Genomic DNA, 12,494 nt, shown 5'->3' on the forward strand with positions numbered 1-12,494 from the left:
CTGAAGTGGGCTGGTTAGAAGGCCACCTTGGTTCTCTGGGATTTTGTCCCAGTGCATTAAAGGCTGGTAGGCCCTCTAGCCCTCACCCCCCCCATGTCACTCTACATTCTCCATGCCATCTTCTCCATGCTCCTTCCATTCTCCATACACACTCCCTGAGTATGCACTATAGAACCAATCAGCCATATAATAACAATGGCGTGTCTTGAATTGCAATTAAAAAAACCCATTCAAAAATATCTTTTTAAAAAACTGCTGCTCTTAAAACCCTATAAAAGTGTCAATCAGACAGGGCTATTATTGTACATCAGAACTTTTGTTTCACTTCACATATTTTAATCTTGCCCAAATAAACACAGACATTGAAATAACATAGTTCAAAGAAAGAATAGCATGTTACAACCTCAAAGATGTCAATCAATTAGAGCAAACATTCCACTTCCACCTGTAAAAACAGACCCCTGCTGAGCTAATTGCTCTTGGAGCTCAGGCAAACATTCATAATGAGATTATCTATGAACTGTGTCAACAGAACAGATGGCCAAGCATAAGCATTTATGCACAAAGGCCCCCAGGCCTCCCTCTTCTTGCACTCATTTTCAAATCCAATTATTTAGCTGTTCTCCCAGATATCCCACAATGAGTCATTCAATAGGATCAGACAGGTTGAACAAAACACTTGATTAAATTTACAATCATAGAATGGTTACGGCACAGAAGAGGGCCATTCGACTTATCATGCCTGTGCCAGCTCTCTGCAAGGGAAACACACCTAGTCCCACTTCCCCACCTCTTAAGAGTTTTTTGAGGCTGTAACAAGCAGAATGGATAAAGGGAAGCCAATCAATGTAATTTATTTTGATTGCCGAAAGGCATTCAATAAGGTGTCACACAAGATAACTCATGATTTAGTGGTGATATATTAACATGGACAGGGAAACCAGCCTGAAACAGAGAGGAGGGATAAATTAGTTATTTATTGTGCTATACAAGAACAAGTACATATTTGAAGGGAACAAAAAGAAAATACTATCTGTGTTAGACAGCTTTCAATCAGAAAAAAAAATATTTGTTTCCTCAAGCTGTGCAATTCTGCTTCACTTGATCAACTCAAAGTCAAATGAAACATAATATTAATTTAATCATTACTTTCCCTTTTGTAGGCACTGCTGGTGTAATATTTAAGATATTACACTCAGTTGAACAGTAAACGAGCGTTTAAATTTGTCATGACGTCAGATAATACAGGTCATGTATCCTTTATCCGAAACTCTCGGGGCTGATTGCATTTTGGATTTCAGATAGTTTTGGTTTTCTTTTCGGATATTGCAAACAAACTTAAACTACAATAGCCTAAGCCTAGGGCTCTGCAAGAGCAACACAGCTAGTCAGTCCCACCTCCTCACCTCTTGGAGTTTTTTGAGGCTGTAACAAACAGAATGGATAAAGAAAAAACAGTAATGTATTTTGATTGTCTATATCGTCTAAAGTAAATAAAATGGCTAGAAAAGTAAGATGTATCACTGAATAATTAATAAAGGGCACCTGTTATAACTTTCTTTTTGAAATGCTCACCACTAAAATTGCATGTAAACAGTACAGACAAGCAACTAGACTTCCAGTGCTAAAGGTCGATGGGGTTCGAAAAGCATGGGGTTTTTAGATGTTTTCGGTTTTACGGAAAAAGGGTACTCGACCTGTATATTTCTACTGGAATTAAAAGTTCTGTCACACTGGGCACTCAAGTTTATTCACCATAAGAATGCAGCTGTCTTATTAAATTGTAATGCATCTGTCACAGCTTGCCACCAAGTGGATACAGGAGGGTTCAGATTTCCTTGGACCAAGTATTGTGTAGTCAGAAACAACCAGAAATAGCAACGTTTAATTGTGCTCACTGAAGTCTTAGCAGGCTAACAATGAGTAATGTTCCTACAGAATACAAATACGCAGTGGTTGTGTAACCCATATATACAGCAGTTCTAAACGCAAAGATTTGATTCTATGTAATACCAACTGTGAACTGTATCATACAGTGATCTAACAAACTTCATGTGAAGTGACATACTTGATAATCAATACTCTCGTTTGAAAATGAATGAGTTGTCACGAAGATCAAACATCTTATTTTTGTCATTTAAAAAACATGATTTAAAAAAAGATGCCCGAGTCCAGGCCCACAGTCATTTGCAAGGGAGACTGTATTTCCAGTTAAATGGCCACACTTGACAACCCATCCTTGCTTATCCCTTCTGTTAGTTTCTTTACAATGCAGCTTTTTCCTTATATCAACTTCTAGCTCAACTTTCCTCTTGCCGCCTTCAACACCCTCCTATAAATTTATTTTAGCATTTCTTGCAACCTTTCTGCTCCTAAGATTTTCGCCACTGACAAGTTCACTAAAAGGTTATGGAAAAGAAGGGTTATTTTGCTATCTCAGTTTACACATCCAGGCAATTCCAAATGTCTCCTCATTTCAGCATCAAGTTCCCTCTCAAGTGATTCCAGAGCTTCACTATTATTTTTCCTGAAAGTCAATTAGATATGTTGATGACTCTTTATAGGCTAAGGGAAAGGAGGGAAAGTAGAGGCAGCTGATCAGATGATCTCAATGCATTTGTTGCTTCAGGTGAGAATGGAGGAGACAGGGGAAATGGGTTTAAGACGACAATTTGCAGCAGAGAGAAGGAGGCAAAGGTTATCTTTGCATTCCAGGATAATTGTTTTGGAGAACAGCAGGGACCAATAATACTTAAATGGGTCCAGCCAGATCTGGCTGTGAATGGCTAAATCAGTCCCACATGCCTTTTTTTCATGGAGTGTGGGTGTTGCTGGCTAGGCCAGCATGTATCGCCCATCCACATTTGAGCCACCTTCTCGAACCTCTGCAGTCCATGTGGCATAGGTGGGGGTTCCAGGCTTTTGACCTAGCGACAGTGAAGGAACTTGATGCCAAAGGCAGTCACTCTCGCTTCACATCTGGAATTCAGTTTTTTTCTCCATGTTTGGAACAAAGCCATAATGAGGTCTGGGGCCAAGTGCACCCAGCAGAACCAAAGCTGAGTATCGATAAGCAGGGTATTGCTGAGTAAGTGCTGCTTGATAGCACTGTCAACGACACCTTCCATCACTTTGCCTAGCGAGTAGACTGATGGGATGGTAACTGGCCCATTTGGATTTGTTCTGCATTTTGTGGACAGGACTTACCACACATATAACAAGAAAGGAAGCTTGGGTATTAGCACTTAAACAGAACTCTCAGACAGTGCTCAGACAGGTCTTTGCTTGACCTGTTGGTCGGTAAACAAAGGTTCAAGCAGGGCAGACAAATATAGCTGAATTTACCGTTAAGAACTATAACCATATTCAAACAATTGTCGGTGCTCTCAATATTCTACCTTAAGGTTTTTTCACACCTGCTGATATTTTTGTATATCATTCTTTAGTTGTAAATAAACATATTAGTCATATCTTCTACTATGAAGAGTGGCAGCACAATGAGAGGTAATATTAAACCAAGTAAGTTGCTGCATCAGAGAAGCTAAACTGTTACTCTTCAGATGTTTTCACAGAATTGTTACATTGCAGGCCATTTGGTCCATCATGCTTGTGCCAGTTCTTCGAATGAGCAATTCACTTAGTTCATTCCCCCGCCTTCTCCTTGTAACCCTGCACATTCTTCCTTTTCAGATAACAGTCCAATTCCCTTCTGAATGATTCGATTGGACCTGCCTCCATCGCACTCTCAGGCAGTGCATTCCAGACCCTAACTGCTTGCTGCATGGAAAAGGTTTTCTTCACATCATTTTTGCTTCTTTTACTAATTACTTTAAATCTGCGCCCACTTGTTCTCGATCCTTTCATGAATAGGAACAGCTTCTCCCACCTACTTAGCCCAGGCCACTCATGATTTTGAATATCTCCATCGCATCTCCTCTCAGCCTTCTGTTCTCCAAGGAAACCAGTCCGAACTTCTCCAATCTATTTCATAACTGAAGTTCCTCGTCCCTTAAGCCATTCTATACAAATCTCTACTGGGGATGATTGTAGAAAAAGTACAGCTTCAGCATCACAGGAGACAAGGTGCTCATAAAGAAACGGTTGGCAGTGACATGGTAGTTTTTTTTTATATAAATAACCAATTTCCAATAATGGGGAAACCTGGAGAGAGCAGTACACAATACAGATCATTCCTCATTTCCACATAGCAACATCTTGTCAATGAGCAAACTATTTTTCTATCAATAGTCAAAAAAGTGGTGCAACATCTTACTAATACATATCTCTCTGTGTAGATGAACTCAGGTCATCTGGAATAGGACCACTCATACCACCTCACTATTACATCACCTCCACTGACACCTTCTATGTATCACTATCAGACAGGGACAGGATACACTGTACCATCAATAAAGGAAGATATTGTAAGAATCAACGGGTGGACAAACAAACAATTGCAAGACGAATGTGAACTGGAACATCAATAGGGTATGGTTGCATAATGGTCATATTACTGGACCAGTAATCCAGAGGACATGTCAGAATTTGGTTTAAATAAAATACATGCACAAGAAAAGCTTTTATTATAAAAGTGACCTCAAAGTATAGTACGAAATAAAAAACCAACTTTAGGAAAAAGGGTTCAAAATTCTGAGTTCTTACAGAATTCTGAGGTTCCAAATTCTGACAGTTTGGAAAGTATCAAAGGCTTTTCCTGGGGAGACACAAGGGGGTGAGTGCAATCAGTGCATCCTGCAGAAAACAACAAATGTTGTGGCTGAAATCAAAATCTCAGTGACATAAGGGCAATAGTGAATTTTCTCTGGATGAACCTGTATCTGACACAGGTTCAACCTCTCAATGCAGCTCTCCCTTGATTATCTAAATACTGGTAGGCAGGTAATCTTCATCCTCTTTCAAAGGTTAGCAACACCAAACATTTCAAAAAGACTCAGGATCTAAAGGTAAATTAAAAGATATATCCTTTAAAATTGTGCTTTATTTGCTAGGATCTGGAGCAGAAAAAGACTCACCTGGAACAGAAATCTCAGTGTAGCTTGGTCTCTTGTCTGTCAGTGCTGACAGAGTCTTTGGTGCTGATATTGGTCCACTGATGGAATGCCTCTGTGAAAATACAACAAGCACCTTCAAACTTTGTCACTTGGTTTCAGACATTATGAATTGACTAAAAATATAGATGACAAGCTCAAACTGCTTTAGGCGCACAAAATATTCTTCTATTCCAGTCATTTTTACACTAACAATTAGAATCAAACAACATAAATAGCAAAGCAAAATGCTGCAGATGCTGGAAATCTGGAATAAAAACAAAAATTGCTGGAATTACTCAGGTCAGGCACTATCTGTGGAGAGAAAGAGTTAAACTTTCAGGTCAATGACCTTCCATCAGAACTCAGATGAATGCGACATAAAGAATGTAAGACCTTCAGGTCTGTAGCCACTGGCAGGTACACCAGCTGAGCAGCCTGAGGGTGCATGGTGCTCCTGAACATGGGAGAAGTGTGTGCTCAGGGTAATTACTGATCACCAGCAAAACTCAAAGCCCTAGTGCTATTGAGGAGCTAACAGCACTGATAAATGCAGCATCTTATGTAAACGAGCTGTTGGAATTGGTGAGAGGGCAATATTGCTTTATCTCTCTTCTTGCAGAAGAGGGCACACCATGCCAGGGAGAGGGTGCACAGGAGGAGTGCTCCAGCTCATCATCTTGACTGCAATGGGAGAAGCAGCAATTGACATTGTGAGGGCGGCGTTGGCGTCTCATGAGGAAATAGACAATGGAGAGGTGGGAATGCCTGTAGGACAGAGAGACAAGATATTGAAATTCTGCAGATGGAGTTCACTCCTCCCCAGGCAGCAGCAGGTCAAAACTTCAGCTGCATTGGGAAGCCTGTCAGAGGTGAGTTCGCAAGATCTCCTCTTTCTGTCTCCCACAGGCCCAGTTGTGAATGGGGAGCATGTCAATGTCACTGTAGCATCACCAGGGTCCTCAGATGACATGGAGGCCACAGTCCTATGTCCATCACATCAAAAGCACCCTGCACCAGCTATATTCACATCGGTAGATCCTCATGCACAATTAGTAAGAGTGGTACTGGGTGATGAGCATGGCATGGCGCCAGCGAGGAGAGGAGGTGAGACAGGCAGAGCTCTACTTTGACCAGTAGCATGAGGTGTGTACCCACATCAGAGTTCCCTGAGGTAATGTTGAGTCATGCACTGAGAATGGAGGATTCAGCTCATGCGCAACAAGCCTGGCTCAGGGCTTTGAACACATGAGCTCCTCCATTGAGGGAGTGGCCAACTTCATGGAGAGCCATGTGCAGCAGCACTTGGAGTAGATGTAGAAACAGCGCACTAACATGCACAGGATGCATGCAAGACTCTGTGGCATTGACTGGTCAGTGGTGTTGATGGTGAGGTGATGTATAAAATAGATGCCAATTGTGCCCCAACTAGTGGTGCCCTCCATCAATCCAGAGTGACAAAAGGCTGAGCAGTCACTGAAGAGGATGAGGATGAGGATGCCATTCCTCATGGGGCACCATCAGCATCGACCTCCACTGCCCCTCTGACTGAGGGACCAGCTACACAGCAGGGCCAGTAATGGAAGCTGCCCCTGCATTGATGCCTCTGTCTCCCATTGGCACCTCCATGATGAGGATGACTACCACAGGCATCTCAGTCACAAGCAGACACACGTGAGCAGGAAGCCTCCACCTCAGGTACGAGGCTACAAGGGAAGCACCGCATGGAGCTAGACTAGAGCAAACGCTACCACATCAGTCAGGGCACTGGGTGGATCACTTGGGTGAATCTCATCTCTGATTATGTAAGCTTGGAGATGTTGAGCCATGATCCAAGAAGTGTGAGTTTCCATTCTTCAATAGCAAAACTGGAAAAGAGGGAAGGACTGGTGAAGGAAAGTAATAGTCTTTGAATAGAGACAGATGGTTGGAGAGGAGGTTTTCCACGCCTTTGTGTTAAGAATAGAACTATTAAAATTATGTCTATTGGATGTGTTCTCATAGGCAAAGCAAGTGAGTGCCAGAGCATGCAGTCCTGCTGGATGAATTTTACTCATGGAAAACATGCCTGGATCAGATGCGCCCTGGCGTTCATGCTGTACTGATAAGTGCTTTAATTCCTGGGTACCTCCCTGCGCTTTGTGGGCACCTCCCTGCACTTTGTGGGCACCATCAGCATCTTCCTCCTCCTCTGATGAAATTTCTCGATCTAGCACACACTTCAAGTTCCACACCTCTCTGGAAGGCCATCTTATAGAGAGTGCAGCAGACTAGCACAACACACAAGGACCTTACAGAGTGTACTGCAGGATGGCGTCTGACCGGTCCAGGGAGTGGAAGCACATCTTCAGAAGCCTAATGGCAGTCCTTGCGAGCAGATGACTTTGTTGGAGTGCCCCGTGACTCTGTCTCAGTGTTACATTAAGGTGCGAGTAACCATCACTGTCTCCTAACAGCCATCCACAGAATTTCAGTGGTGACATGAAGAGCAGCAACACCCTGGAGTGTTGAGGGATGAAAGCATCATGGCAGCTTCCAGGATAGCGAGTACACACATATATAAAGCACTTCTTATGGTCAGAGATTAATTGAACATTGAGGGAGTGGAAGCCCTTCCTGTTGATGAATCTCACTGGCTATTCACTCACCATCTTGATGGTCACATAGGTGTAATTGGTGATGTCCTGCCTCTATGGAAATCCAGTGATGGAGATGAATCCCACTTGTCTTTGTGTCTGTGAGGTGCCATCTGTGTGAAATTGTATGTACTGTCCAGCTTTCGTAAATAGAGCATCAGTGACCTGTGAGACACAAAGGCTTAAGAGACACCAAGATCAGCTGCTGATCCTGTGAATGAGCCAGAGGTGAAGAAGTCCAAGGCCACAGTGACTTTAATGGTTACTGACAGCCATGGTGAGCACTGTTGCAAGGTCTAGGATCTTCCTCAATAAGGACACAAATCTCAGTGACTATCTGCCTGGAAAGGCACAGTCTCCTGTTGCACTGTTCTCTAACATGTCCAGGCAGCTGTTCCTCAACAGTACACTCAACACAGAGTGTATGATCTTTGTTGCCTCCTGCCCTTCATTCTTCTCCTCTGCCCTCCTCATGCCCAGGGCTCTGCATCAGTTCCTGAGGATGTTGATCCTCATCACTGCTCAACCCTATCTTTGAGTACCTTAATCCCAGTTCCAGCTATTGCCTTGCTTGTGGTCAGCTGCACTCATGAAGCTTACTGAATTTACTGAATCTTATGGCCCCACATTCCCTGGAGAGTCAAGGCACCCTCCACTGCCCAAACATGCAGAAACCACTAACCCTGCTCACCTAATGGCCCCTGTATGTCAATGGATGAATGTCCCTCTCAGTTGTGTACTCTAAGTACCCACCTAACTGAATAGCGCAGCCTTGACTGGCTCCTTACGGTGATGCCAGTTCCTTCCACTTGGAGTGTTCCAGATCCATCATGAAACCCCATAAAAATTCCAAACTGCCTCTTGACAAGCTGACAACAAGCTTGTTAGCAAGATCAATTGGCCAATTACCCGAATCAGGCAGGTTCCTGGGTGACGTCTTCCCTCCACTTGAGTAAAATTCAGAATGGCAACAGCAAAACAGCATGATGGTTGATGGTGCTAATTTTCGTTCCTGTCTCCTCTGTACTCACCTCCATTTGGGGGCAAAAATTAAGCCCCATGTCTATTCACCACCATACTGCTAACAATATTCAACATTGGCAATCCAAAAACTGAGGTAGTTCCACTGTAGGCCCTGCCCGCCACCTGACAGCACTAACTATGCTCACCTGCGTTTGGCTGTCCGCCAGTCCAAGGGTGACGTATACTCTGAATCGTTAGTTTCTGCTGTGGACCTTCGTGTGACTGAACAGGCCAATTCTTGACCTACACATCTTTAGGAAGATAGTAGTGAAATGCCACTGATGCCTACGCAGGTTCTTACATGCTATGGAGATGCAGTTTTTTAGTTTCCTAAGAGTCACTGCCAGAAGGTCTGACATACAGAAATAAAGGTACAAGTCACAATTTCCAAAACCCATTCACGAAGGGCTCCATAGTCTTGGTGCTGTCAAATCTGCCCTGCAATGCTTAAAGCGATATCTTCAATAGCAGAGACTGTAGGTATTACAGAACTGCTTCTGAACGAAGTGATCGTGTTGCATAGAGGCATGACTGCTACCTAACCTGAGGGTTCAAATCATGCCGTGGAATGGAGGCAGTTACTGGTTCTGAAGTAGATAATCTTTAATAGTTGTTTGGTAGTACAGAACTTGAGTATTGCTGAAAAAAAGAGACATGTCCAAGTTTTTTGTCTTGCACTTATCAAGACACTCGCAAGAATACCAATGTAAGGGGGAAAACAACAATTTATATTGTATGTGAAGAGAGTGCTGATTGGTTGGCAAGTGACGCTGCCATGGAGAATGCACCACTGACAGTGACTGATAGTTAAAAATTGCCAAGTATTGTTTGAAATTTAGACCAGGCAGCTTGACCCTGATTGGTCAAGACATTGCCCTGAGGAAGGAATCAGAAAATGGCTGTCACTTATTTTGTTTAGCTGCAACACGCACAATATATGTACATGTTCTTTCTGTCTGCAAAGAATAGGGCCCTGTGTATTAATATATGTAGCATCCAGTATGCACAAATGTGCCATGCTGCTAGCCCGACTGACAGTCTTAAATTGGTTCTCAGCGTAATTCTTAGCACGTTGAGGATTATTTAGCAAAAATAAAAATAGCTGGAAAAACTCAGCAGGATTGACAGCATCTGCGGAGAGGAATAAAGTTAACGTTTCAAGTCTGTATGAATCTTCATCAGAACTGAGGAAAAGTAGAAATTAAGTGGAATATAAGCTGGTTGAGGGGGGTGGGACAGGTAGAGCTGGATAGAGGGCCAGTGAAAGATGGAGGCAAAGAAGAGATTGCCAAAGATGTCATAGACAAAAGGACAAAGGGGTGTTGATGGTGGTGATATAAGCTAAGGAATGTGCTAATGGTGACACTAAGGGTAGAAAGCAGGACAAGCAAGGTACAGATAGCCCTAGTTTGGGGGGGGGGGGGGGGTGGGGGCAGGGATCGAAATGGGCTAAAAGGTGGAGATGAAACAACAGATGGGAATGCATTTAAAAATAATGGAAATAGGTGGGAAAAGAAAAATATATTTTAAAAATATAAATAATTAGAAAAAGGGGGATCAGAAAGGGGGTGGGGATGGAGGAGAGAGTTCATGATCTGAAGTTGTTGAACTCAACATTAAGTCTGGCAGGCTGCAAAGTGCCTAGTCAGAAGATGAGCTGCTGTTCCTCCAGTTTGCAATGAGTTTCACTGGAACATTGCAGCAGGCCAAGGACGGACATGTGGGCATGAGAGCAGGGTGGTGTGATGAAATGGCAATCAACAGGAAGTTCTGGGTCATGCTTGCGGGCAGGCCGAAGCTGTTCCACAAAGTGGTCACCCAGTCTGCGTTTGGTCTCTCCAATGTAGAGGAAACACTTGAAAGGAGTGTTTGGGCCCTTGGATGGGGAGGAGGGGGGGAAGTAAAGGGGCAGGTGTTGACCTTCTGCGATTGCATGGGAAGGTGCCATGGGAGGGGGTTGAGGTGTAGGGGGTGATGGAGCAGTGAACCAGGATGTCCCGGAGGGAACAATCCCTGCGGAATACTGTCGGCGGTGGGGGGGGCGGTGGGTGAAGGGAAGGTGTGTTTGGTGCTGGCATCATGCTGGAGTTGGCAGAAAAGGCGGAGGATGATCCTTTGAATGCGGAGGCTGGTGGGGTGATAATTGAGGACAAGGGGGACCCCCTATCATGGTTCTGGGAGGGAGAGGAAGGTGTGAGGGCAGATGCGCGGGGGATGGGCCGGACACGGTTGAGGGACTGTGGTTGGAAAACCTTGGTTAAGGAAGAAGGAAGACATTTCAGAGCAACTGTTTTTGAAAGTGGCATCATCACAACAGATGCGACAGAGGGGAAGGAAATAATGGAATGGGATGGAGTCCTTACAGGAAGCGGGGTGTGAGGTGCTGTAGTCGAGGTAGCTGTGGGAGTCGGTAGGCTTGTAATGAATATTGGTGGACAGTCTATCATCAGGAATTGAGACAGAGGGGTCAAGGAAGGGAAGCGTCAGTGATGGACCATGTGAAAATAACAAAGAACAAAGAAAAGTACAGCACAGGAACAGGCCCTTCGGCCCTCCAAGCCTGCACCGATCATATTGCCCGTCAACCAAAACATTTTGCACTTCCGGGGTCCATATCCCTCTATTCCCATCCTCTTCATGTATTTGTCAAGCTGCCTCTTAAACACCACTATCGTACCTGCTTCTACCACCTCCTCTGGCAGCAAATTCCAGACATTCACTACCCTCTGCGCAAAAAATTTGCCCCACACATCTCCTCTATAGTTTTCTCCTCTCACCTTAAATCTATGTCCCCTAGTACTTGACTCTTCCACCCTGGGAAAAAGCTTCAGACTATCTACTCCGTCCATGCCACTCATAATTTTGTAAACAATGATGGAGGGGTGGAAATTGGAAGCAAAATTAATAAATTTTTCCAGGTCCAGATGAGAGCATGAAGCAGCACCGATGCAGTCATCAATGTAACGGAGAAAGAATTGTGGGAGGGGCCTGAGTAGGACTGCAACAAGGAATGTTCCACATACCCCATAAAAAGACAGGCTTAACTGGGGCCCATGTGGGTATCCATAGCCACACTTTTTATTTGGAGGAAATGAGACAAGTTTAAGGAGAAATTGTTCAGTGTGAGAACAAGTTCAGGCAGATGGAGGAGAGTTGTGGTGGATGGGGATTGTTCGGGCCTCTGTTCGAGGAAAAAGTGGAGAGATCATCAGACGATCCTGGTGGGGGATGGAGGTGTAGAGGGATTGGACATCCATGGTGAAGAGGAGGTGGTTGGGGCCAGGGAGCTGGAAATTGTTGATATGATGTAGAGTGTCAGAGGAATTGTGGATGTAGGTGGGAAGAGACTGGACAAGGGGAGAGAGAATGGAGTCAAGATAGCAAGAAATGAGTTCCATGGGGCAGGAACAGGCTGACACGATCGGTCTGCCGGGACAGTTTCGTTTGTGGATTTTGGGGAGGAGGTAGAAATCGGCCGTCCGAGGTTGGGAGACTATCAGGTTGGAAGCAAATTATTTAGCAAACGTTGTCCAATTGCGAAATCACATCTAAAGTTGGACACTGTGTTTTGAGTCTTACAAGCATTTGCTGGCTGGATCTAGTCTGTACCCTGCCCATTGCGCACAGCTGCTGGGACATGCTGATTGATAGGATCTGCCTGTCTTTGGGATGTACAGCCAATGCTTGGCAGTTAACTATCAGTCACCATCAGTGGTTCATTCTCCATAGCAATGCCACTTGCCAACCAATTAGCACTCTCTTCACATACAATATAAATTGTCGCTTT

At 44.2% G+C, this 12,494-nt stretch overlaps 1 protein-coding gene across 11 annotated transcripts in view; it reads right to left on the bottom strand.

Annotated features, from left to right (window-relative positions):
• Nucleotides 1-12,494, bottom strand: part of specc1la (sperm antigen with calponin homology and coiled-coil domains 1-like a) — a 388,745-nt gene that overhangs the window by 180,384 nt on the left and 195,867 nt on the right. For all 11 annotated transcript variants that reach the window (XM_041202169.1, XM_041202167.1, XM_041202168.1 and 8 more), the window contains one exon: nucleotides 5,034-5,124. In XM_041202169.1, the coding sequence (XP_041058103.1) occupies nucleotides 5,034-5,124 (91 nt within the window). The remainder of the gene's footprint in view (nucleotides 1-5,033; nucleotides 5,125-12,494) is intronic.

Source organism: Carcharodon carcharias, chromosome 13 (genome assembly GCF_017639515.1).
Source record: "Carcharodon carcharias isolate sCarCar2 chromosome 13, sCarCar2.pri, whole genome shotgun sequence".
Lineage (NCBI taxonomy): Eukaryota > Metazoa > Chordata > Chondrichthyes > Lamniformes > Lamnidae > Carcharodon > Carcharodon carcharias.